This window comes from Pseudophryne corroboree, chromosome 8, assembly GCF_028390025.1.
Source record: "Pseudophryne corroboree isolate aPseCor3 chromosome 8, aPseCor3.hap2, whole genome shotgun sequence".
In the NCBI taxonomy this organism is placed as follows: domain Eukaryota; kingdom Metazoa; phylum Chordata; class Amphibia; order Anura; family Myobatrachidae; genus Pseudophryne; species Pseudophryne corroboree.
The window spans coordinates 389,347,153-389,374,742 of record NC_086451.1 but is presented as its reverse complement, the minus strand read 5'-3'; the positions used below and the strand labels follow the sequence as shown (position 1 = coordinate 389,374,742).

At 49.3% G+C, this 27,590-nt stretch overlaps 1 protein-coding gene across 2 annotated transcripts in view; it reads left to right on the top strand.

The window, feature by feature from the left end:
* Positions 1-27,590, top strand: part of LOC134947842 (uncharacterized) — a 100,418-nt gene that overhangs the window by 39,024 nt on the left and 33,804 nt on the right. For both annotated transcript variants that reach the window (XM_063935699.1, XM_063935698.1), the window contains exon 3: positions 12,759-12,889. In XM_063935699.1, coding sequence (XP_063791769.1) covers positions 12,759-12,889 — 131 coding nt within the window. The remainder of the gene's footprint in view (positions 1-12,758; positions 12,890-27,590) is intronic.

The window sequence follows — 27,590 nt, the reverse complement described above, 5'->3', positions numbered from 1 at the left end:
ATTAAGGGCTCCATCCACAAGTCCCACATGCCTAGCGGAATCGCTCCGTGTTAGCTCCTCCTTCAATGTCTCCAGCTTCTTCTGCAAAAGCCTGATGAGGGGAATGACCTGACTCAGGCTGGCAGTGTCTGAACTGACTTCACGTGTGGCAAGTTCAAAGGGCATCAGAACCTTGCACAACGTTGAAATCATTCTCCACTGCGCTTGAGACAGGTGCATTCCACCTCCTATATCGTGCTCAATTGTATAGGCTTGAATGGCCTTTTGCTGCTCCTCCAACCTCTGAAGCATATAGAGGGTTGAATTCCACCTCGTTACCACTTCTTGCTTCAGATGATGGCAGGGCAGGTTCAGTAGTTTTTGGTGGTGCTCCAGTCTTCTGTACGTGGTGCCTGTACGCCGAAAGTGTCCCGCAATTCTTCTGGCCACCGACAGCATCTCTTGCACGCCCCTGTCGTTTTTAAAAAAATTCTGCACCACCAAATTCAAGGTATGTGCAAAACATGGGACGTGCTGGAATTTGCCCATATTTAATGCACACACAATATTGCTGGCGTTGTCCGATGCCACAAATCCACAGGAGAGTCCAATTGGGGTAAGCCATTCCGCGATGATCTTCCTCAGTTGCCGTAAGAGGTTTTCAGCTGTGTGCGTATTCTGGAAAGCGGTGATACAAAGCGTAGCCTGCCTAGGAAAGAGTTGGCGTTTGCGAGATGCTGCTACTGGTGCCGCCGCTGCTGTTCTTGCGGCGGGAGTCCATACATCTACCCAGTGGGCTGTCACAGTCATATAGTCCTGACCCTGCCCTGCTCCACTTGTCCACATGTCCGTGGTTAAGTGGACATTGGGTACGACTGCATATTTTAGGACACTGGTGAGTCTTTTTCTGACGTCCGTGTACATTCTCGGTATCGCCTGCCTAGAGAAGTGGAACCTAGATGGTATTTGGTAACGGGGGCACACTGCCTCAATAAATTGTCTAGTTCCCTGTGAACTAACGGCGGATACCGGACGCACGTCTAACACCAACATAGTTGTCAAGGCCTCAGTTATCCGCTTTGCAGCAGGATGACTGCTGTGATATTTCATCTTCCTCGCAAAGGACTGTTGAACAGTCAATTGCTTACTGGAAGTAGTACAAGTGGGCTTACGACTTCCCCTCTGGGATGACCATCGACTCCCAGCAGCAACAACAGCAGCGCCAGCAGCAGTAGGCGTTACACGCAAGGATGCATCGGAGGAATCCCAGGCAGGAGAGGAATCATCAGAATTGCCAGTGACATGGCCTGCAGGACTATTGGCATTCCTGGGGAAGGAGGAAATTGACACTGAGGGAGTTGGTGGGGTGGTTTGCGTGAGCTTGGTTACAAGAGGAAGGGATTTACTGGTCAGTGGACTGCTTCCGCTGTCGCCCAAAGTTTTTGAACTTGTCACTGACTTATTATGAATGCGCTGCAGGTGACGTATAAGGGAGGATGTTCCGAGGTGGTTAACGTCCTTACCCCTACTTATTACAGCTTGACAAAGGCAACACACGGCTTGACACCTGTTGTCCGCATTTCTGTTGAAATACTTCCACACCGAAGAGCTGATTTTTTTGGTATTTTCACCAGGCATGTCAGTGGCCATATTCCTCCCACGGACAACAGGTGTCTCCCCGGGTGCCTGACTTAAACAAACCACCTCACCATCAGAATCCTCCTGGTCAATTTCCTCCCCAGCGCCAGCAACACCCATATCCTCCTCATCCTGGTGTACTTCAACACTGACATCTTCAATCTGACTATCAGGAACTGGACTGCGGGTGCTCCTTCCAGCACTTGCAGGGGGCGTGCAAATGGTGGAAGGCGCATGCTCTTCATGTCCAGTGTTGGGAAGGTCAGGCATCGCAACCGACACAATTGGACTCTCCTTGTGGATTTGGGATTTCGAAGAACGCACAGTTCTTTGCAGTGCTACTGCTTTTGCCAGCTTGAGTCTTTTCATTTTTCTAGCGAGAGGCTGAGTGCTTCCATCCTCATGTGAAGCTGAACCACTAGCCATGAACATAGGCCAGGGCCTCAGCCGTTCCTTGCCACTCCGTGTGGTAAATGGCATATTGGCAAGTTTACGCTTCTCCTCCGACAATTTTCTTTTAGGTTTTGGAGTCCTTTTTTTACTGATATTTGGTGTTTTGGATTTGACATGCTCTGTACTATGACATTGGGCATCGGCCTTGGCAGACGACGTTGCTGGCATTTCATCGTCTCGGCCATGACTAGTGGCAGCAGCTTCAGCACGAGGTGGAAGTGGATCTTGATCTTTCCCTAATTTTGGAACCTCAACATTTTTGTTCTCCATATTTTAATAGGCACAACTAAAAGGCACCTCAGGTAAACAATGGAGATGGATGGATACTAGTATACAATTATGGATGGACTGCCGAGTGCCGACACAGAGGTAGCTACAGCCGTGGACTACCGTACTGTGTCTGCTGCTAATATAGACTGGTTGATAATGAGATGTAGTATGTATAAAGAAGAAAGAAAAAAAAAACCACGGGTAGGTGGTATACAATTATGGATGGACTGCCGAGTGCCGACACAGAGGTAGCTACAGCCGTGGACTACCGTACTGTGTCTGCTGCTAATATAGACTGGTTGATAATGAGATGTAGTATGTATAAAGAAGAAAGAAAAAAAAAACCACGGGTAGGTGGTATACAATTATGGATGGACTGCCGAGTGCCGACACAGAGGTAGCTACAGCCGTGGACTACCGTACTGTGTCTGCTGCTAATATAGACTGGTTGATAATGAGATGTAGTATGTATAAAGAAGAAAGAAAAAAAAAACCACGGGTAGGTGGTATACAATTATGGATGGACTGCCGAGTGCCGACACAGAGGTAGCTACAGCCGTGGACTACCGTACTGTGTCTGCTGCTAATATAGACTGGTTGATAATGAGATGTAGTATGTATAAAGAAGAAAGAAAAAAAAAACCACGGGTAGGTGGTATACAATTATGGATGGACTGCCGAGTGCCGACACAGAGGTAGCTACAGCCGTGGACTACCGTACTGTGTCTGCTGCTAATATAGACTGGATGATAATGAGATGTAGTATGTATAAAGAAGAAAGAAAAAAAAACCACGGGTAGGTGGTATACAATTATGGATGGACTGCCGAGTGCCGACACAGAGGTAGCTACAGCCGTGGACTACCGTACTGTGTCTGCTGCTAATATAGACTGGATGATAATGAGATGTAGTATGTATAAAGAAGAAAGAAAAAAAAACCACGGGTAGGTGGTATACAATTATGGATGGACTGCCGAGTGCCGACACAGAGGTAGCTACAGCCGTGGACTACCGTACTGTGTCTGCTGCTAATATAGACTGGATGATAATGAGATGTAGTATGTATAAAGAAGAAAGAAAAAAAAAACCACGGGTAGGTGGTATACAATTATGGATGGACTGCCGAGTGCCGACACAGAGGTAGCTACAGCCGTGGACTACCGTACTGTGTCTGCTGCTAATATAGACTGGTTGATAATGAGATGTAGTATGTATAAAGAAGAAAGAAAAAAAAACCACGGGTAGGTGGTATACAATTATGGATGGACTGCCGAGTGCCGACACAGAGGTAGCTACAGCCGTGGACTACCGTACTGTGTCTGCTGCTAATATAGACTGGATGATAATGAGATGTAGTATGTATAAAGAAGAAAGAAAAAAAAAACCACGGGTAGGTGGTGGTATACAATTATGGATGGACTGCCGAGTGCCGACACAGAGATAGCTACAGCCGTGGACTACCGTACTGTACTGTGTCTGCTGCTAATATAGACTGGATGATAATGAGATGTAGTATGTATAAAGAAGAAAGAAAAAAAAAACCACGGGTAGGTGGTATACAATTATGGATGGACTGCCGAGTGCCGACACAGAGGTAGCTACAGCCGTGAACTACCATACTGTGTCTGCTGCTAGTATAGACTGGATGATAAATAATGATATAAAAAATATATATATATCACTACTGCAGCCGGACAGGTATATATTATATAATGACGGACCTGCTGGACACTGTCTGTCAGCAGAATGAGTTTTTTATAGAATAAAAAAACACCACACAAGTCACACGACGAGTGTTTAACTTTTTCAGGCAGACAATCACAATATACTGGTGGTCAGTGTGGTCAGGTCACTGGTCAGTCACACTGGCAGTGGCACTCTGGCAGCAAAAGTGTGCACTGTTTAATATGTACTCCTGGCTCCTGCTATAACCTATAACTGCTCCCCAGTCTCCCCCACAATTAAGCTGTGTGAGCACAGTCAGATATTATACATAGATGATGCAGCACACTGGGCTGAGCACAGATATGGTATGTGACTGAGTCACTGTGTATCGTTTTTTTCAGGCAGAGAACGGATTATATTAAATAATAATAAAACTGCACTGGTGGTCTCACTGGTCAGTCACTAGTATAACTAACTAACTACTATCAGCAAAATTCTGCACTCTCTGAGTACTCCTCCTAAGCTCCAGTAAATGAAGTGTCTCACTCTTACTCTCCTATCTATTTCTAAACGGAGAGGACGCCAGCCACGTCCTCTCCCTATCAATCTCAATGCACGTGTGAAAATGGCGGCGACGCGCGGCTCCTTATATAGAATCCGAGTCTCGCGATAGAATCCGAGCCTCGCGAGAATCCGACAGCGTGATGATGACGTTCGGGCGCGCTCGGGTTAACCGAGCAAGGCGGGAAGATCCGAGTCGCTCGGACCCGTGTAAAAAAAACATGAAGTTCGGGCGGGTTCGGATTCAGAGGAACCGAACCCGCTCATCTCTACACTGTACGTTATATGTACTCCTGAGTCCTGCTCTCAGACTCTAACTGCTCCCCACTGTCAGTGTCTCCCCCACAAGTCAGATAATTAATACAATACACAGTCACACTATCTAATCTATATCACTTCAGCAAGTAGTATAGTAGTATAGTAGTACTCCTCCTAATAGTAATAATGCTCCCCAAAATACTGTGTCTCTCTCGTCTCTACTGTGTCTCTCTCTTCTCTAAACGGAGAGGACGCCAGCCACGTCCTCTCCCTATGACTCTCAATGCACGTGTGAAAATGGCGGCGACGCGCGGCTCCTTATATAGAATCCGAGTCTCGCGAGAATCCGACAGCGGGATGATGACGTTCGGGCGCGCTCGGGTTAACCGAGCAAGGCGGGAAGATCCGAGTCGCTCGGACCCGTGAAGAAAAAACTGAAGTTCGGGCGGGTTCGGATTCAGAGGAACCGAACCCGCTCATCACTAATTAATACACCTGTGCCCCTGCTGGGTTACCTGCAAAACATGCACTGTGTGGGCTCCTGAGGACCGAGTTTGAGAACCTATGTTCTAGAACAGGGCTGGCCAAACCAGTCCTCGAGATCTACCAACAGTTCACATTTTCCAGACCACCTAGCCGGTGCACAGGTGTAGTCATTACTAATTAAGATGTGCTGCATTCATTCCTAACTGACAATTCTACAGATCTCCAGGAGCCCTGGAAAACATGAACTGTTGGTAGATCTTGAGGACCGGTTTGGCCAGCCCTGTTCTAGAAGGTGCTAGATAAATGAGAAGTAGAATCTGATCGGTTGCTATGGGCAACATCCCATTTTAAATAGGATTCCCATCTTAGTAAATTTACCCCTATGAGTGAAGTTATTTTAGATAAATGGTGAGAGAAGTAAAATGTTATATTTACCCATACTTGCCGACTTTAAATATCTCCTCTCCGGGAGAATCCCGAAGAGGAGACGCTGCAGGAGACTTCGGGGGGCGGGCTATGACATCATTAAGCCCCGCCCCCACATCGGGAAACACCGCAATTTGCGGGTCCACGGGAAGGGGACGGGGCTAAAATGACGCAATTTGCGTAATTTTAACCCCTTCCCCACCCCACGGACTCGCGTATACGGGAGTTTATCTCTTCATCCTGCTCGCATCACTAGGGTGCAAGCAGGATGCGGGAGACCTGCCTAGTCTTCCGGGGGTACGGGGGGCTACCCCAAAAAACAGGAGCCTCCCGCAGCTTCCGGGAGAGTAGGCAAGTATGTATTTTACCATATGTTCTGTGAGGTCAGTTGTTACCAGCACTCACTCAGGTCTGTCTCACGGAGTTAGTGTACCCAGTAATATATTATAATACCGGTGCTCTATAGCAATTGGTGTGTGAAGGGTAACTATTAGCTGTATCCAGGACACTTCCCCCACTGTGTAGCTCCATGTAACAATATCATCACATTCAGGGGCCTAGTCTTCATCACTGAAGGGCCCGTTACACATACAGAAACACTAGGTTCCACATGATTTATGTAGAGGGTCCATTCATTATTAGGGACCCGTTAGAGCTGCCTAATACTCAGGCCCCCGATAATGTACAGGCCGCTGAATGAGCTGCAAATGATTTATTGCATCCAGTTATAGTAATTGAATTGCTGATGGCATGATTCAGGACAGTAAGGTCCCCAAGTGAAGTGACATCAGTACTAGGAATGGTAATCACCGGGGTTTTTTATGACAATTAATCAAATCAAGCAATCATACTGTATTTATGCAATCAGTCGCAGGAGATTTAACTGTGCAACTGAACATCACTTGCCTTTGGTCACTGTTAGGGTTATGTATGGGCTTGGCATAAGACTATTGGATTTAGACTACCATTATTTACTTAAAAAATATCTCATCGCTCTCAAAACAAATGGGGTGTCAATAACCGTGGGTTCTAAAAGAGAAAAAGGGAGAATGGCGGGTGTCTCAGTATAGGGGGATCAGCAGTCATGAGCAGTTTTAGTTGTTTGTGATGTTAATAAAAGGGGGGAGGTACCTGCTTTCTACCTTACTTTATCAGGAAGAAGGTCCCTCCTTGCCGGCAAGCGTCATCTTCCCAGTGTATTTGGGAAGATGACGCTGGCCACTAGAGAACAGACTCTGGTACAGTGACAGAGTCTTTGTTTTCTATGTGCGGCACCATCTTCCCAAAGAGATCACCAGGAAGATGGCATTGTCAATGTTGGCAACAGCCCAGCGGCACAGGTATACTTGGTATACATAGGTATACAATACATAGATTTGATAAAGAGCCAGCAAGCACTAGGACCCAAGTTTGTGTGGTAACCAATGAGGAGGCTGGAGCTGCAGCTCCAGGCGCTCCCTGTTCACACTGCATCCCAACTTCCCCACTGCCAGCCAGCCAGAGGCCATCCCGGGCACGGGGTTCAAATTCCAGCATCTAGTAAGCCTGTTGCAAATGGCGGTTTAGAAGGCATCACTAGCCCTCACTGCACCAAACAGTTTCCCAGTGCTTCCTCCTCCACTTCCTACACCACCATGCTAGGTGCAGCCAAGCTCAGCCTCAGCTTCAAAAGGGGGCCCGCATGATTGTGACAGGGCTGTCGTGCAGATGTATACTGCTGCTTGTCGGAGATCCTGCTCGATTCTTCCACAAATTGAAAATGAGCAGTGCGTGTCCTGCAGCCTGAGTATCAGTGCAGTGCCCAAACACAAGGCATGCTGCTCCTACCACCACTGAATTTAATAATGATATTGATTATTCGTGACATACGTATATAAGTGTTTTTGTATGTATGTATGTATGTATATATATATATATATATATATATAGTATTCACAAGGCATAGGCACTCACCACTTAATTCAAATGTAAAGTGTTTTATTCGGTCATAGCAGCATCAAACTAGCCAATAGGCTGGTGCATAGTCGACGTTTCGGTACCTTGATGGGCCTTTGTCAAGAAATACAGCAGTGTAACAAGATCATCCTGGAACCCATATCACCAGTCTAACCCTAATATAGTCCCTTATATAGCAACACCACTTGAGCCAGCCCACCTCTCATTCACAACCAGGAAGTGAGGAATAAATATAGCCACATGTAATAAAACCAGGGTTGCCTACCCTCCCGCATTCAGCGGGAGGCTCCCGTTTTTTACATGAGCCTCCCGCTGCCCCGCAAAACCTCTGGGTACTCCCGGTTTTCTGTGTTGCCTGCCGATTATACGAACTGCGCATGCGAGAGTTCGACATGCCTGGGGGCGGGACCTGCATAGCGACGTCATGAAGTGGGCATTATGTTATTTAAACGACAGCCGCTACCGCTACCCACAGCCGCGGTAGCCTACATTTAAATAACATGACACCCACATTATGACATCCCCCATGCAGGCCCCGCCCCCGACATTCCAGGTTCACGCATGCGCAGTTTGCACTATCGGCGAATCTAGAATGCCGGAGACAGGGCCTGCACGGATGATGACATAATGTGGGCCACCGCGGGATTGTGGATAGCGGTGGCCGCATAGAAGGATCTTCCTCATAGTATCGTCGGAGAAGGAGAGGATTTCTAAGCGGCAGTGTCACCAGCGCGGGCGGCAGCATTGGTAGTCTCTTCTTTCTTCCCCCACAACGGTAGCCTGTTACAACTAAAATGTAAAGTAATTAAACCGCATCATGGGGCTGCATGCTGCAATGTGGATGGTGCTGCATGCTGCTGCTGCTGCATGATGGATAGGGCAGTCCAAACTAGCTGGGCAAACTGATGCAACAATAAAGCCTTTTTTCCCCTCACCTCAGAGTGGTATGCATTAAAGGAACACTGTGGTAAAAACTCAGTTGTCTGGGTTTTTACAGCATTTCCCTTATGTGCTAAGCCCTCTATCCCCAGGCTTCTTATAGAATCCTAATGGGTTTCTTTCCTCACTGTGCTGTGAGACGGATCCAGTTGGATCCCTCCCAGCATTCCCCGCGGCTACAGCACATACGCAAACGGACTCCTGGGGCCGATACCCGGAAGTCCAGTGACAGACGCTCATCGCAAAGGACAGCTCTTATTGAAAGCGCTGTCCTCTGCGGTACTAATCGCATATGTTAGTGCATATGCAAACAGTAGCACTGTGATGTTCGTGCATATTCAATTAGTACCGTCTTTTAGTGCATCCCGCCCGTGTCACCTGGCACACATAGCCACCGTAATACATGGGGGTGGAAGCGGTATCAGTGCACAGAATGTGCACTGATACCACTTCCTCCCATATTGCCGGGTCATACTTCTATCCCACAGTGTCCACTGCCACCAATGAGTCTCTGGCATAGCATAAGGGGCAGCATATATTTATATACAACAGCAATTGCGCCCTCACTTATCGCCACTACATCCAGCATGGGGTCCATATTGGGGGTTATTAGGGATCTCAATTATAGAAGTGGGGTGTCACATTGTGTATATATATATATATATATATATATATTTATATATATATATATATATATATATATATATAAATGTATTCCTAAAAATGCTGTGTTGTTTAGCGGTCACTAAAATGCTTTCCATATTGCCTGGTGGGCACAAAAGTACTCTCAGTATTGTATGATAGTCACTAAAATTCTCTAGGTATTGTATGGTGGTCATTAAAATGCTCTCAGTATTGTATGGTAGTCACTAAAATGCTCTTCGTATTATCTGGCATCATTAACATGCTCTCCATAATGTCTGGTGGTAATTAAAATGCTCTCAGTATAGTCTTGTGGTCACTAAAATGCTCTCCGTATTGTCTTGTGGTCACTAAAATGCTCTCCGTATTGTCTGGTGGTCACTAAAATGCTCTCTGTTTTGTCCAGTGGTCACTAAAATGCTCTCAGTATTGTCCGGCAGTCACTAAAATGCTCTCCATATGGTCTGGTGGTCATTAAAATGCTCTCCGTATTGACTGGTGGTCACTAAAATGCTCTCCGTATTGACTGGCGGTCACTAAAATGCTCTCCATATTATCTGTTGATCACTGAAATGCTTTCCACATTGACTGGTGGTCACTAAAATGCTCTCCGTATTGTCTGCCAGTCACTAAAATGAGTGGCAATAGATATGCGCATAAGTGGAGCTAGACACGCCCTTTGGGCGGAACATGACTTGCCCCCTCAAAATGGCACTTCGCGCAGTGCATTCTGGTCACACCTACAATCTCCCTGAAACTAGTTTTCAAAAGTAGGCAAGTATGAACAAAACATATCCCAACTCACTAGGGTCACCCCTCAAGGTGTATATAAACCCTCAGGCTATATATATATTCAAAAACCGCTAGGTTACTGCGCTAGAAAATGTTAGAAAACTCAAGAATCGTACAGATACTGTAAGTCCCGTGCGTTCCACCACCCGTGGAACGCACGCCGGCCTCGAGTACCAGGAAGTGACATCAGGCGCCTGTTACCACGGCAGCGCCGTATTGCGCGCTACCATGGCAACCGCTGTACACAGCGGTAGCGGCTCTGACGTAGCGCTACTGAACTGGATCTATCAGCTGCATTAAAGAGGTGACCAATGGTTCCCAATGTGATATTTACACAAAATCAACCTCAGGTGCGTAATACCACGGACGCGCCATATTATGCGCTACCATGGTAACCGCTATACACAGCGGTAGCGGCTCTGATGTAATACTGCTAAAAGGAATCTATCGGCCGCATTGCCCATTCTACAAAGGTCCCCAATGGTTCCCAATGTGATGTTTACATAGAATCTTTAACCAACATTTGTAGCAGTCTATTGTGGCTCAGAGGGTGTCACTACAATAGGACAGAGGGCTAAAACACCCAGAAAAAATCCACAAAAATACTACAAAATACACAATAAAAACTACTAATTGGAATAATCCAAAATTGGACCATCCCAAAAAATAAGAGACAAAAACAAAATCTATCATAATATAAACTCATATAGTGCCAAGCTCTGTCAAACTACCTGAAGACCTATCTCAGAAAAATATTATATGAATTATATTCATTAAGTCCACGTGGCGCTATAGTGTCCAGCTCGTGGACCCATTTGACTTCCCTCTGTCGCAGAATCTTCTCTCTGTCACCCCCTCGTTCTAACTTAGGGATATGGTCAATAAGCATACATTTGAGACTAGAGATGGCATGTCCCAATCGTGCAAAATGTTTAGCAACCGGTTTATCAGAAGATTTTGTGACTAATGCTGCCCGAATGGAGGTCCTGTGATTCGCCATTCAGTCACGAAAACAGCGTGTCGTCATACCAACATAATAATAGCCACACGGACAGATTATTATATAGATCACATGATCCATTCTACAATGTAGCCTATGATGTATCTTGATTTTCCGTCCACTATGTGGATGTGTGAAAAACTGTCCCACCAACATTGATCTACAAGTGGTGCAATATATATATATATATATATATATATATATATATAAAATCATGTAGAGAGGCACTCTTGGCTCAAAATAGGTAATGCTGGGGTGTCTTCCTTAACATACATATACAAGCTCCCATAAACAGTAGAACAGGTGGCACTCCAACGGACTTTACAAGGTGCAAAATAGCTGGTTCTTTACCAACATTTCAAGGCCCAATCAGCCATTTCATTCTGTGAGGCCATGCCCCTTGTGAGGCCACACCCATTATCTGAGAGCAAGCATGCCTTAAGTGCAGGAAAGTATAACTATTACAATTTAGCTATCATGGTCCCCCCCTGACATTTTCTTCTGGATCTGCCCCTGGGTGTGCGTGCTCAACAATGTGGAAAGATGGGCCACAAAATGCTGTCAATGGAGAATAAGTTTGATAAATCCACCTAAATCCTGTTAGGGTAGGCTAGATCCAGGGTCGGCTCGAGGCATGTTCTAATGGATCGGACTCTTAAGGGCGGCCGTCTGCCCTTTCAAATCAGGTGCCGGTTCGTCAGCCAATCAGAGCTCGCGGACCGGCGGCTCCTGATTGGCTGCCAGACTACGAGCTTTGATTGGCTCACAAACTGGTGACTGATTTCACATACCCACCGCCGGAGACTGGACTGTGGTGCAGGAAAGGCGTGGGGCACTGTGGGGGAATATGTGTATCTGGCACTGTGGGGGCATATGTGCATCTGGCACTATGGGGCATATGTGTATGTGGCACTACTGGGGGCATATGTGTATCTGGCACTGCCCTACTGGGGGTGCATGTGTGTCTGGCACTACTGGGGGTGTATGTGTATCTGGCACTGCATTACTGGGGTCATTTTGTGTATCTGGCACTCAACTGGGGTCATTATGTGTATCTGGCACTCTACTGGGGGCATTATGTGTATCTGGCACTATACTGGAACATTATGTGTATCTGGCACTATACCAAGGAAATTATGTGTAAGGAGCACTACTGTGGGCGTTATATGTAAGGCCGGTAATTGTGTGTGTAGAGGGGTGTGTGAGAATATATTTATAGTTCGATGTCCTAATATAAAGCTGTGATAACACACCCACTTTTCCAGGATCGCAGTTTCGGCGCGCGCATTGAGGGGGGGGGGGGGAGGGTGCTCCAAAATTTCTTGCTCAGGGTGCACTCCTGCTTCAATCCATAAACCATTGTTTCACTACGTTACAGTCCTTCTTTATAAATGAAACTGAGGGGTCTATTTACTATGCCTTGGATGGTATAAAGTCGCTGGAGATAAAGTACCAGCCAATCAGCTCCTATCTGTCATTTTTCAAACACAGCCTGTGGCATAGCAGTTAGGAGCTGATTGGCTGGTACTTTATCTCCAGCAACTTTATCTCCATCCGAGGCTTAGTAAGTAGACCCCTAAATCTGCTAAATTCCTATATACAGAAAGCATGTTCGGGCCCACAGAGGTAGGTCCTGTAATGTTACTTGCTGCAATGTAATGATCTGTGTTTTCCCATCTCCTTCATGTTGCAGAGCAGTGTCGGAAACATATTTGAACAATGCTTTCCTTCAGTGTTACATCCACACGTAGAAGACGATGTTCAGCCCCTGGAATTACCATTACACGAGGACTGCTCTCATGGACACACACAGATCTGGAGACGGTAGGAGAGAACTGTCTATCTATGGCATAAATGACATGTACTCTTATGTTAGAATGATATAGCAGGAAAATTGCCAGCTACAATTAGCTATGGCCTCTCTGGGTAAGTACAAGCTGTCGGCAGTGATAGGCTCGTCAAGGGGCACTATGAGGTCAATTTTAAATCAATAAAAAAAAAAAAATATATATATATATATTGATCAACAGTGATGTGTTTCATGGGCTAAATTGCACGTATACTAACACTAAAAAATTCCTACACAAAATGGCTGTTAGTAAATGAGCAATTTATGATGTTAATCTATTCCCCCACATTTGAAATCTATTAGAAAAAAATAAAATATATATAAAACAATCTTGATTCCGGCACTCTACATCTGCATGCAAAAAATACTGAAACTTGCCGCGGTGCCCTCAGTATCACACTGCACAGAGGCAGTGTTACTTACATACATTCACAGTTCTGCGGCACTCAGGAAAAAATGACAGTTGACCAGGAGCCCTGCCTTTCTGTCGTTTTTTTCCTGAGTGCCGCAGAAGTATATATTTATATTCAGATACTGGTGTGTATATGATGCGACCTGCTGTACATGCTGTCCCTGTTGTATTTTCCTGATGATGATCCTGAGGGATCGAAACGTTGAAATGAATTATCTTTCTGAGAAATCACCTTGATAAGTCTAATTAAAATCAATGCTTTTTACGTGCAAATCTCTGGTGAGTGCCCCTCTATGCTATCTTTCTATACGTTGACGTCTGGACCTCAGTTGACGTTATATGTTTTCTGTGCGAGTGCGACCACATCTGGAATTTTATATATATATATATATATATATATATATATAAAACATAAACAACAATGGTGGCACTCCTGGGCCATTAAATTGGTGGAAACAACAACTGTGCTTTAATCAACGTTTCGGGGCACTCCCCCCCCCCCCCCCCCCCCCTCACATCCCGTCATCAGGACACAGTGTGTGTCCTGATGACGGGGGGAAGTGTTCCGATATGTTGATTAAAGCACAGATTGTTTTCTGTTGTTTTTTTTACCAGCAGTGCTGTGCTGCTCCAGTGAGACCGCAGACGGCTCCAGGGACAGCGTCTCTGACCCACCTGTCTGCCCGCAGCTGGCTCTGATGCTGTGCTGGTGAGCTCCAGTACCTGGGATCTCTCCAATGCCGGCTACTGTCGTAAACTCTATTGTCAGGCAGTGCTGCGACTAACGTGTCGTGCACCGTGCAATCTATAGAAGCGAGCTGTTGGTGCTGTGTTTTTCAGCAGGCTACAATAAACATCCTAGTGATATTTGGTGGACCCCCTTCTTTAAAGTAAAGCATTCATAACCCTGGAACCAGAAATAAAGACTTGAATTTTGGCAGAAAATTGCTAGCTATTTATTTGTCCCTATCCATTATCATACCTGTAATAGAGAATTAATTAATATGCCGATCCAGCCGGCATATGGTGGCAGCCAAAAGAACGGCTCAATTAACCTAAATTAACCTTAAATAACTAACCATTCGAACCGATCCTAAATTTACTAAAACTATCACAAACCGGTAATAGGTGACAACTCAACCCCCACAGTGACTACCCACCGCTCCTGGGTGCCCTGCTGCTGCCTTCCCGGACGGGTGGTCAAGCGGCCATAAGTCGATGGAGGTGAGTGCACCTAAACCACACCAAAACTGTAAAACACTACAGTTTTCCATACAAATACAAAACTGCCGTTCTTTTCCGCCAACAGCGAAAGACTCATCCCCAAAGTCTTTCGCACCGCCACCATAAACCTACCCTAACTCCTGCAAAACGAAACCTAGATCCTCCAGAAAAAACATCATCCCCTCATTGGATAGATGTACTCCATCAGGCCGGAAAAGGTGGCTGTCTCTGAACCGAATCCTAGGGTGGCGAACCACCCTCCCTCCGTGGGACAGCACCCACTTTGCCACCGCCCCGTTCACCTTTTTCCGGGCCTCGTCAATCTGGCGCCCATCCGCCACACCCCTCCAACACAACCTTGGCACCATCATTGAAAAAATCAACACACAATTGGTCCATACTGCGGCCACACTTGCCAGATCCTGTATCATGGCCCACCGCAGGTCCAAGGATGTCCTCTTCCCCAGGTCGTTGCCACCTAGATGGACAACCAAGACCCTAGGGACTCCATGCTTGCTGGCCTGACTAACTAGCCTACTCCTCAGCTCGCTCCACATCATCCCTCGCCAGCCAAGCCATCTGACACCCTGCGTTCCAAGCAACGCCTGAGCCCCCTCCGAGGCCACCAACCTGGCTGCCCAGTAAATGTAAGAGTGGCCAACCACCCAAATAGCCAAATTGTCTTCAAACAAACCTGAAGGGGAACAGAGGGGTAAAATTGATTACTAAAAGGCTTATTAATTGCTTTCACTGAAGGATCTGCCAAAAGAAAAAACTTTAGTTCTCGCTATTGCAGCAGTCACGGCCTAGCCGATCTGCACCAAGCTTCGTTGCCAATTTGAAGCGCAAATAGACACACAAAGGGGGAAGTTCAAATAAAAGCAAACAAAATTAAAACATGGGGGGGGGGGGTATAAAATGGGAAACACATGTAATAACTCAGCTGGAGGTGAAAGCGTAAAGACCTGCTGAGGGACTCTGATTAGAACAGATTAGCCGAATTGTAGATTAGAATTCAGTCCGTCAAGTCAGGCAAAAAATCGCAAAATAACTCCAGACCCCCGCTGCCGACTCATGCCAGCAACGGCGAGTAGCTAATCCCTGAGTAGGATAAAAAAAGGGGGGAAACACTAACAGACGCACAATACCATAACTCACAGAACTGGAACAACATAATACATTGCAAATAAAACAAGGCACCAAGCGCAATCCGACCTCTCATGCAACGGGGCGAATATATCGTCTGTAACTTGACGACTTCCATCGCCCCACCACCTGGATTTCAGTTCTGGAGAAACCCGCCGCAGCAGCCGACGTCGCAGCGCCTATTCGAAAGGAATGGGTACCGAACGCAGCGGGTGGGAGGCCCAAACTTGCCAAACAACGACTCAGCATCCAACGAAACTGGTATTTCGTCACTGGCAGCCCGTCATAATGCAAAAGCCATGACCCCTTCCTACCGGGTCGCACCGCCACATATTGCATTGCCAGACCTACAGGGCAAACGCTCTCCTCTCGCGCTGGAACCAAAGTGACCCAGCGACCTCTCCCCACTTGATCCGTCTTAGAGCGCCGCAATCTGCACAGCAAGGACCTCTCGCCCACTACCACGTCTCCGACCAGCATGCGCGAATCTGCTCTCTTGGAAGGCGCTACCAACTCCGAAACCCTAAAGGCCCCGTGGTAAGCCATTGAGAACGCCAAACTGAACAAAAGCGTCTCAAACCTGGACGACGCGACTCGTCCCACCGCCGCGATGACGGCCGGCAACAAAGCCGCATCGATGGGCCGCCTCCTATCCGGTGGCATCGGCGCTACTCGCGCCCACCCTTTCATTGCCTTCCGCAGAACCTCGCTTTTTGTCACATCAGGGACGCCCCGCAGCTTGCAGAAAAATGATACCCCGGCCAAGTACCGTGATACCACCGCTCGGGACCTACCGGAAACATAAAGCTGCCAAATAAAAGAAAGCATCAGCCGATGCCTGCTCTTACCTTGTTGCTGACGACCTTGGACAAACTCCTCCCACTCGCTCCAAGCTTGTCCGTAAGCCTTGAGCGTGGCTGGCGCGACTGACCGCAACGCTAGACCCTCCAGTCCGGCCCGATCACCTGCCAAACATAACCCGGACAGTGAAAACCTTGCTCCTCGGCCTCGGGTGCCAAAACCCAAAACCTCTCCCACTGTCCACGCGACAACGCGTCGGCAATTCCATTCTCCAACCCAGGCACGTGTTGTTCCCGGAACCATAGATTCCTACGCAAGCACGTCAAAAGCAATTGCCCAAGCACCCGCAGAACCACCAGCGATCTTGCCCTCTGGTTATTGATCGCATGCACCACGCCTAGATTATCGCATCTAAACAATATGCTGCGATTAGCCAAACGATCGCCCCAGACCTCCAACGCTACCATAATGGGAAAAAGCTCCAGAAGCACCAGATCTTTTGTTAGACCTTCGCAATGCCACTTTGCCGGCCAGGATGCCGCGCACCAAGATCCCTCAAGAAAACAACCGAATCCAGAGGCACCCGCTGCGTCGGTGAACAGCTGCAACCGCTCGCTGTCCACCGCCGGCGCCTGCCATATACACACTCCGTTGAAATCCTCCAGGAACGAGGCCCACACAGCCAAATCCCTTTTTATTTCGGAGGACAAACGCACGAAATGATGTGGCCTGGCACACCCCGCCGTCGCCCTTTCGAGCTTCCGGCAGAAAACCCTGAACATCGGTATTACCCGACAAGCAAAGTTCAGCATGCCCAGCAAGGACTGCGCCTGCCGCAGCGTGACTTTACGCGAACCGTCGAACCGGCAAATGGTCTCGCGGAGCTTCGAAACCTTGTCCCGGGGCAGGCGACACTCTCCTGCCACCGTGTCAATTTCAATTCCCAAAAATGACAAACAGGAGGCCGGACCCTCCGTTTTGTCCACGGCCACGGGAACACCGAAGTGGTAAAAGAGAGCCCGAATGCTGAAAAGCAAGTCGCCGCACCTTGCATCGTTAGCCGGACCCGCACACAGGAAATCATCGAGGTAATGGGCGACCCCGTGACCCCCTGACGAAGACTCCACGCACCAATGAAGAAAAGTGCTAAAGCGCTCGAAAAATGAGCATGAAACGGAACATCCCATCGGCAAGCATTTGTCGATGAAATACTCCGCCCCAATCCGGAAACCCATAAAACGGAATGAGTCCGGATGCAATGGCAATAACCTAAAAGCTGACCCAACATCAATCTTAGCCATGAGGGCCCCGGACCCGTAGCTGCGGACCATCGCTAGCGCCTCGTCAAATGACTGATATACCACCGAGCAATGAGCCGGTGGTATTGCGTCGTTGACCGACGCCCCCGGCAGGTAAGAAAGATGCTGGATGAGCCGGAAAGCGCCTGGAGTCTTCTTAGGAACCACCCCGACCGGAGAGATGACCAAGTCATCCACCGGGGGTGACAGAAACGGTCCCTCCATCCTGCCCAACCTGACCTCCTTATCCACTTTCTCTCGTAGCACTACCGGCAAGGCTCGGGCAGATTGGAGGTTCCTCTGCGCGCGCACGGACACTTCACTCGCAACAGGCAAGCGAAAACCAAACTTAAAACCGTCAAACAAAAATTTTGCATCCCCACTATTCGGATACAACTCCAACCACCTGACCATCGCTTCCAACTTAACTGGTGTTGGAGCTCTGCAGAGCGGTCCCGCTCGCGGCCTGCCTGGTGTACGCTTGCTTACCCCGAGTCCCCTGACGACCCCCTTTGAAACAAGAGGAGGCTGGGTGTGCTCCTCCACACTGCTGGCAGGAGTGACGAAAACGACACTGCTTGCCAAAGGAACATGTTCCGCTGTTAAACGCGAAACATTTCCCTCGTGTGGCAGGACGCCCTCCCGCGCGAACGGTCAATCCACCAGTCCTGGCAAATCCTCCGTCCGCGCCGGACCCTTGGGCTGGTGCGCCTGCGCGTCGCCCGCCCGCCCGCCCCCTGTTTCTGAGGCTCTTCCTCCTGCTGCGAGGCCCGGGTTACTTTGAGCCAGACCTCCACGTCCTTAAATCCGAAGTCCATGACCCGTAAGCCGTCTTGCTTCTCCCGAAACTCCTGATCATACCGGCGCCATTCCGAGCCCGCGGATGTGCGCTGCATGTCGTGTACGAGATGCAAATACCGGATAACGTTCATGTGCTCTTCCGGCCTATCCTCCAAGTAGCATGCTGCAAACACCCAGAAACCGGCCAGCCAATTATCGAAGGACCTGAAAGCCTCCGCCCCCATGCCCTTCTTAGCGGCCGCCGCCTTATATTCCTTCTTCATGGCCTTTGTCAATACGAATATGTCCACGAAGTCACCCCTACGGATCTTTTTGCGGCAGCTGTCTCGGAGTCCCCGCATCACTGCGGTGTACTCGCAGCGCACGACCCCAGGCAGATCGCGCCGCTTCTTAGCCCTACGCTCCTCCTCACTAGCTTGCTTGCGCCTCTTACGCCTCTTCTGCTGCTTCGCTGCGCGCCTGGCAAATTTCGCCGCCCTCTTCCTTGCCCTGGAAGTGCTATCCATATCGGACGCCTGCGACGACAGAGAAGATGAAGAGGAGGAAGAAGAAAAGCTACGCGAACTCGAGCTCGTGGTTGAAACCGATACAGACTGAACCAACTCACCGGATGCCGTCGACCGCTCCGACCTGGAATCCTCATCCGCTTCAGCCCACACGTCGTCCTCCACGAAGTCCGCCAAATCCACCTCTTCGCGGTTCCCTGTAATAGACAAAGCAGAGGGGGACCCGGCCCGCGCATGCGGCGCACGCCGGGCCCCGCGCCTGGGAGGCGCTGTGGGCGCGTGCCCTTGTCCATCCTGCTCCGTATCTAGCTCAAGCTCCGCAGCGGCCGCCCCAAGCTCTCGGCAGGCTCGTGCCACCCGCTGCGCCGCTGAGGCCCTCTGCCTGCCAGGCCCACTGGCTCCCGCAGACTGGCCGAAATCTCTCACCGCCTTCGGGGAGGCTACTGCGGCTAGCGGCCCCAACGCCTCCACTACTGTGGCCAGAGCCGACGCCAGCGCTCCGGGGGATCCCGCTTGTCGCGACCCCCTTCCACGGCCCCCGCAGGGCCTCCGTTCCGTGCCTGGCCGCGAGCCCGCGCCCCGCCGACTGACGGACGCGACCCGGGAACCCGGCACCCTCCGACCCGGCGGGGAAGCGGGGGCCCTCCGACTGAGCCACCCACTCTCCCCCCTCGGAGAACGCCTCCTCCCCGCCTAGCGGGTCAGACACATCACCCGATCCCGGGGAGGACCCGCTGTAACCCGAAGCGGCGCGTCTCGCGGCCGTGCGGCCGCTGACCCATTCCCTGTCCCCCCTCCTCCCCCGAGGGCCGCTGCGCCCCGACTCAGGAGGAGTGGCCCTGAGAATACAGGGAAAATTGTGGTGCAGCAGCGCGCATTCCCCCGCGCATAGTACTGCCCGCAGATTGCTCACGCGCATGCTGTGCGCGCTCCCCCCTTCCGCTCATTGCGGTGGCCCCATCCGCCAGCGCAACACGCCTGCGCCCAGCGTTACCGTCCAGCGACCACCGCTGCACCCCCCCGCCGCGCCCCCTCCCCTGCCGGACTCCGGCATCCGGGGAGTCAAGAGCGGGGACAGAGGTATTGACGGCCACCTCGTGCGCGCGTCCCACCTCCTCCCGCCATAGAAGTCCCGGCTCGTTCTCCGTCAACAGCCGCCGCGCGAGGCTCCCGGATAGGCCCCGCGCGGCGACCGCGCCGATCCCCGATCCTCCCTCCCTCCCCGCCCGGCACTTGCACTCGGCCGCGGCAAGGGAGGAGAGACAGGGGCTGAGGTTGCACCTCCGGAGCGCCTTCCGCGGCGCGCGGGCGCCCGCCAACACCGTGGACTCCACTGATCCCTGAGGTGAGGGCCGCAGCCCGTCACCCTCAGGGCGGCCTGCAAGGACCTCCGGTCCCCCACGCCGCCCCTGCCTGGCCGCCTCGACCGGCCCGCCCCCCAGCGGCGAGGCCGACCTGGCCCGCCGTGGAACGCCTGAGCCCGCGGTTGTGGAGGCCCCGAGGGACGGAGCCCCGTCCCCCAGGCCACCCAACTCATCATCCTGCCCAGCTCGACCCGCCTGACCCGCGGTACCGAGCCGGGAGCCGCAGCACGCATTGCGGGCGGGCAGACATAATAGCAGGGATAAGTACAGGTGGAGAGGAGGATATATACCAAAAGGGGGGAGGTAATCTGTGTAAACGTGCACAGTTATGTGTAAAACAAAAGCCTGCACTGCAGCACTCACCTAGCAAAGCAAATCACCAACAAAGAGATCTAAGATGGCCTCACCTTCCCTATATATATCAAACCCTCCCCTTAAAAAGGCTGTACTTTCCTAACAGCTAGGTCCACCCCTCACCAGATGTTTAACTCTTTCCTTTCCTATGCAGTCAATTCTCTCTCCTCCTGGCTGTCTGCACAGCACCAACTGATATCAAGCTGCCATCTACATACCATTTAGAGGACACGCTTCCCCACGCTTTTGCTTGTTAACAGGTGCAGTCACCGATGTTCATAGGCATGCGCACCCGCCGTGCCTGGTGCGCACAGGCACCCCCTAATGCCCAGCACCCTACTCACCAGATTTACCCCGCTATGCAGGTCCAAGGGGGCACAGTGATCAAACTGAAAATAAACTACAGCTCCCAGCAGCCCTTGCTGTCAGAAGTATCGGAAGCTGTAATTTATTTTCAGTGTGCAGGGGCGGATTGGACCTCTTTAAATGTCCCCGACCCTCAGTGGCCTTCCGGCCAGGGAATCCTGCCCGCACCACCCACCACCCTGGCACCACAGCAGCACCGCATACCCATACCTCCCAACATGACCCTCTCCAGGAGGGCCACAATGCTCTGTTTCTGGACTTTTCTCTTAATGTATGATTGCCGGCACCTGGTTTGAACAAGTTAATGGGTAAGAAAGGTGTTTCAGAACAGGTGATGGCAATCACCAATTAAAAGGGAAGTCCAGGAGCAGAGCATTCTGACCCTCCTGGAGAGGGTCATGTTGGGAGGTATGTCATACCCACCATTGCTCCGCTGAGCAAGGTTCGTGGTGCTCGGCGGCATGACTTTACTGCAGCAGGGAAGCTCCAACTTTGTTAGGGCTGCTTCTAGGAGTGCATCCGCTTCCTGATCCTCAGCTTGCTGCTTGGCCTCACCGTCCACCGGATCCTGGCTCCCAGAAGGTGAGGGCAGCTGGCAGGATACAGAGATGTAGAAGGGGGGGGGGGGGGGGGGAGGCAACACACATAGAGAAATAGAGGGGGGGATGATTATATGACTGAGAGCCGACACAGTGGGGGAGATGATGATGTAGCTGAGAGACGACACGGGGGGATGGCATGGCTGAGAGGAGATAATGGTGTGTCTGAGAGATGCAAGGGGGAGGCTCATACTGTGTGGCGTAATGTGAATATGACTAATACTGTGTGGCGTAGTGTGAATTTTCGGCTCATACTGTGTGGCGTAATGTGAATATGGCTCATACTGTGTGGCATAATGTGACGAAAGGGGCGCTACTGTCAGTAGCTGGTGAGCATGGGGACATGTGGGACAAATCCGGATGTCCTGCAGAGAAGGGAAAGAGGCCAATGTGGCTCTGATGGCACATGTGTAAATGTTACTTCTGTTATATTAAAACTCAAATGTTCGGCCCCCTAAATCTCCCATATTTTCAGAGTGGCCCACTCAAAATCAGGATGTAGGTGCTGAGGTTGCAAGGTGTGGGGTGTGTGTGTGTGGGGTAAGGGGAATGCATATTCACCTGGGCCCTCTTGTTAATTCCGCCACTGGGTCAGGGATAGGTTGGGGAAGTGTAAGCAGCGATAGGGTGCAGCGGCGGCTAGGACTCAGGGTTATGCCATAGCGGACAGTCAGTTCCGGCCAGTGGTCACATTATTATGTTTCATTTTATTTCTCTGGGGTGAATTTTATCTACTTTATCATTAGGAACTAGGAAGAAATTAGATTAAGCCATGTGATTTTACTGAGAGAATGTAAAATAGTGCTAGACACGCCCAAAAGGCGGTGCCAGACACAAACCTCCATTGGTGCACACCTAATAAAATTACCTGCACACGCCTATGCCGATGATACAGAAATCAAAGGCTCACTTTGCTAGCTTTCCACGTGATAGTGGAAACTAAGAACCTGGACAACCTCCAACTCTCACAGAGTACAGTATCACTGCAGCAGCTTTGTGGTGAGTTTAAAGACAGACTTTATTATCGCACTGTGCTCCCAGTTAGCAGTATCAACCTTCTTACTGTGCTCCCAGATGGGGGGATTGGTGTAGTTTATAGGGGGGAGTAGTGTAGTGATGTAGTGTACCATATAGGGTATATAATGTAGTAATGTATTGCAGTATATAGGGACATGTAGTGCACTGATGTGGTGTAGCATATAAGGGGATGTAGTGTAGTGATGTAGTGTAGCATATAGGGTATGTAGCGCAGTGGATAGGGAAATGTAGTGCAGTGATGAAGTGTTATGATATAATGCAGTGATATAGTGCAATGTATGGGGGGACACAGGGTGGCATGTAGTGGAACATGCTGCTGGGGGGGCATGTGACGCTTTGGGCATTTGGGGCACATAGGGGGATATTGTCCAACAGTATCCAACTTTTTATCCGTAATTTTTGATAATCTGATTATTTTAGGCTGACAGGGTCTGTTTGTTTGTTTGTTTGTTTGTTTGTTTGTTTGGGAATTGTTTTATTTTTTTATGTATTTTTTTATGTATTTATTTATTTATTTATTTTTTTGGGGGGGGGAGCGCAAATTACTGACTTTTTGCCGGGTGACGAAAATCCTAGTCTCGGCACTGCTATATATCTAAGTATATATGTATAATTTCGGGAGTGTAACAGCCAGTCTTTCATAAATGACTATTTCCTAAGGCGGCCATACAGTATGCAATTATCTGTTAATCAGGTCGATAACTGCACAGTGTATGGCTGCCACAGAACAGCAATTATCACTCTATCTATCTATCTATCTATCTATCTATCTATCTATCTATCTATCTATCTATCTATTTATCTATCTATCTGTCTACCTATCAGGCATGAGAATTCCTTCAGCATGCCCGACACGTGTGATAACTGCTGTTCAGATCTGTCTGTCTGGTGGTGAGTTTGCTCTCAGTGTATGGCCAGCATAGACTGGGGCGTTACAGGCATAATAGAACCCGGTGTAAATACTGTAGCACTTCATCTACATTCTGTAATCTGGAAATTTTTGAGCGGAGATAAAAGCCAGAAGAACGCAAACATGGGAAGAACATGTAGCCTCCACAATGATAGTTTGGAATGAAACCCTAGTACTGTGAGTCAGCAATGTTGGCCACTGTGCAATCATTCTGCACAGGGCACATATACAATCTAAAAGTAATATAAATATGACACCTAAGACTAGAGTACACAGTAGAGATGTGCACCGGAAATTTTTCGGGTTTTGTGTTTTGGTTTTGGGTTCGGTTCCGTGGCCGTGTTTTGAGTTCGAAAGCGTTTTGGCAAAACCTCACCGAATTTTTTTTGTCGGATTCGGGTGTGTTTTGGATTCGGGTGTTTTTTTCAAAAAACCCTAAAAAACAGCTTAAATCATAGAATTTGGGGGTCATTTTGATCCCAAAGTATTATTAACCTCAATAACCATAATTTCCACTAATTTTCAGTCTATTCTGAACACCTCACACCTCACAATATTATTTTTAGTCCTAAAATTTGCACCGAGGTCGCTGGATGACTAAGCTCAGCGACCCAAGTGGCCGACACAAACACCTGGCCCATCTAGGAGTGGCACTGCAGTGTCACGCAGGATGGCCCTTCCAAAAAACACTCCCCAAACAGCACATGACGCAAAGAAAAAAAGAGGCGCAATGAGGTAGCTGTGTGAGTAAGCTAAGCGACCCTAGTGGCCGACACAAACACCTGGCCCATCTAGGAGTGGCACTGCAGTGTCACGCAGGATGGACCTTCCAAAAAACACTCCCCAAACAGCACATGACGCAAAGAAAAAAAGAGGCGCAATGAGGTAGCTGTGTGACTAAGCTCAGCGACCCAAGTGGCCGACACAAACACCTGGCCCATCTAGGAGTGGCACTGCAGTGTCACGCAGGATGGCCCTTCCAAAAAACACTCCCCAAACAGCACATGATGCAAAGAAAAAAAGAGGCGCAATGAGGTAGCTGTGTGAGTAAGCTAAGCGACCCTAGTGGCCGACACAAACACCTGGCCCATCTAGGAGTGGCACTGCAGTGTCACGCAGGATGGCCCTTCCAAAAACGACTCCCCAAACAGCACATGACGCAAAGAAAAATGAAAGAAAAAAGAGGTGCAAGATGGAATTGTCCTTGGGCCCTCCCACCCACCCTTATGTTGTATAAACAGGACATGCACACTTTAACCAACCCATCATTTCAGTGACAGGGTCTGCCACACGACTGTGACTGAAATGACGGGTTGGTTTGGACCCCCCACCAAAAAAGAAGCAATTAATCTCTCCTTGCACAAACTGGCTCTACAGAGGCAAGATGTCCACCTCATCATCATCCTCCGATTCATCACCGTGTACATCCCCCTCCTCACAGATTATAAATTCGTCCCCACTGGAATCCACCATCACAGCTCCCTGTGTACTTTGTGGAGGCAATTGCTGCTGGTGAATGTCTCCATGGAGGAATTGATTATAATTCATTTTAATGAACATCATCTTCTACACATTTTCTGGAAGTAACCTCGTACGCCGATTGCTGACAAGGTGAGCGGCGGCACTAAACACTCTTTCGGAGTACACACTTGTGGGAGGGCAACTTAGGTAGAATAAAGCCAGTTTGTGCAAGGGCCTCCAAATTGCCTCTTTTTCCTGCCAGTATACGTACGGACTGTCTGACGTGCCTACTTGGATGCGGTCACTCATATAATCCTCCACCATTCTTTCAATGGGGAGAGAATCATATGCAGTGACAGTAGACGACATGTCTGTAATCGTTGGCAGGTCCTTCAGTCCGGACCAGATGTCAGCATCAGCAGTCGCTCCAGACTGCCCTGCATCACCGCCAGCGGGTGGGCTCGGAATTCTGAGCCTTTTCCTCGCACCCCCAGTTGCGGGAGAATGTGAAGGAGGAGATGTTGACAGGTCGCGTTCCGCTTGACTTGACAATTTTCTCACCAGCAGTTCTTTGAACCCCTGCAGACTTGTGTCTGCCGGAAAGAGAGATCCAAGGTAGGTTTTAAATCTAGGATCGAGCACGGTGGCCAAAATGTAGTGCTCTGATTTCAACAGATTGACCACCCGTGAATCCTTGTTAAGCGAATTAAGGGCTCCATCCACAAGTCCCACATGCCTAGCGGAATCGCTCTGTGTTAGCTCCTCCTTCAATGTCTCCAGCTTCTTCTGCAAAAGCCTGATGAGGGGAATGACCTGACTCAGGCTGGCAGTGTCTGAACTGACTTCACGTGTGGCAAGTTCAAAAGGTTGCAGAACCTTGCACAACGTTGAAATCATTCTCCACTGCGCTTGAGACAGGTGCATTCCACCTCCTATATCGTGCTCAGTTGTATAGGCTTGAATGGCCTTTTGCTGCTCCTCCAACCTCTGAAGCATATAGAGGGTTGAATTCCACCTCGTTACCACTTCTTGGCCCTCATTCCGAGTTGTTCGCTCGGTATTTTTCATCGCACCGCAGTGAAAATCCGCTTAGTACGCATGCGCAATGTTCGCACTGCGACTGCGCCAAGTAACTTTACTATGAAGAAAGTAATTTTACTCACGGCTTTTTCTTCGCTCCGGCGATCGTAATGTGATTGACAGGAAATGGGTGTTACTGGGCGGAAACACGGCGTTTCAGGGGCGTGTGGCTGAAAACGCTACCGTTTCCGGAAAAAACGCAGGAGTGGCCGGGGAAACGGTGGGAGTGCCTGGGCGAACGCTGGGTGTGTTTGTGACGTCAACCAGGAACGACAAGCACTGAACTGATCGCACAGGCAGAGTAAGTCTGGAGCTACTCTGAAACTGCTAAGTAGTTAGTAATCGCAATATTGCGAATACATCGGTCGCAATTTTAAGAAGCTAAGATTCACTCCCAGTAGGCGGCGGCTTAGAGTGTGTAACTCTGCTAAATTCGCCTTGCGACCGATCAACTCGGAATGAGGGCCCTTGCTTCAGATGATGGCAGGGCAGGTTCAGGCGTTTTTGGTGTTGCTCCAGTCTTCTGTACGTGGTGCCTGTACGCCGAAAGTGTCCCGCAATTCTTCTGGCCACCGACAGCATCTCTTGCACGCCCCTCTCGTTTTTTAAATAATTCTGCACCACCAAATTCAAGGTATGTGCAAAACATGGGACGTGCTGGAATTTGCCCATATTTAATGCACACACAATATTGCTGGCGTTGTCCGATGCCACAAATCCACAGGAGAGTCCAATTGGGGTAAGCCATTCTTTGATGATCTTCCTCAGTTGCCGTAAGAGGTTTTTAGCTGTGTGCGTATTCTGGAAAGCGGTGATACAAAGCGTAGCCTGCCTAGGAAAGAGTTGGCGTTTGCGAGATGCTGCTACTGGTGCCGCCGCTGCTGTTCTTGCGGCGGGAGTCAATACATCTACCCAGTGGGCTGTCACAGTCATATAGTCCTGAGTCTGCCCTGCTCCACTTGTCCACATGTCCGTGGTTAAGTGGACATTGGGTACAACTGCATTTTTTAGGACACTGGTGAGTCTTTTTCTGAGGTCTGTGTACATTTTCGGTATCGCCTGCCTAGAGAAATGGAACCTAGATGGTATTTGGTACCGGGGACACAGTACCTCAATCAAGTCTATAGTTGGCTCTGCAGTAATGATGGATACCGGAACCACGTTTCTCACCGCCCAGGATGCCAAGGCCTCAGTTATCCGCTTTGCAGCAGGATGACTGCTGTGATATTTCATCTTCTTCGCAAAGGACTGTTGGACAGTCAATTGCTTGGTGGAAGTAGTAAAAGTCGTCTTACGACTTCCCCTCTGGGATGACC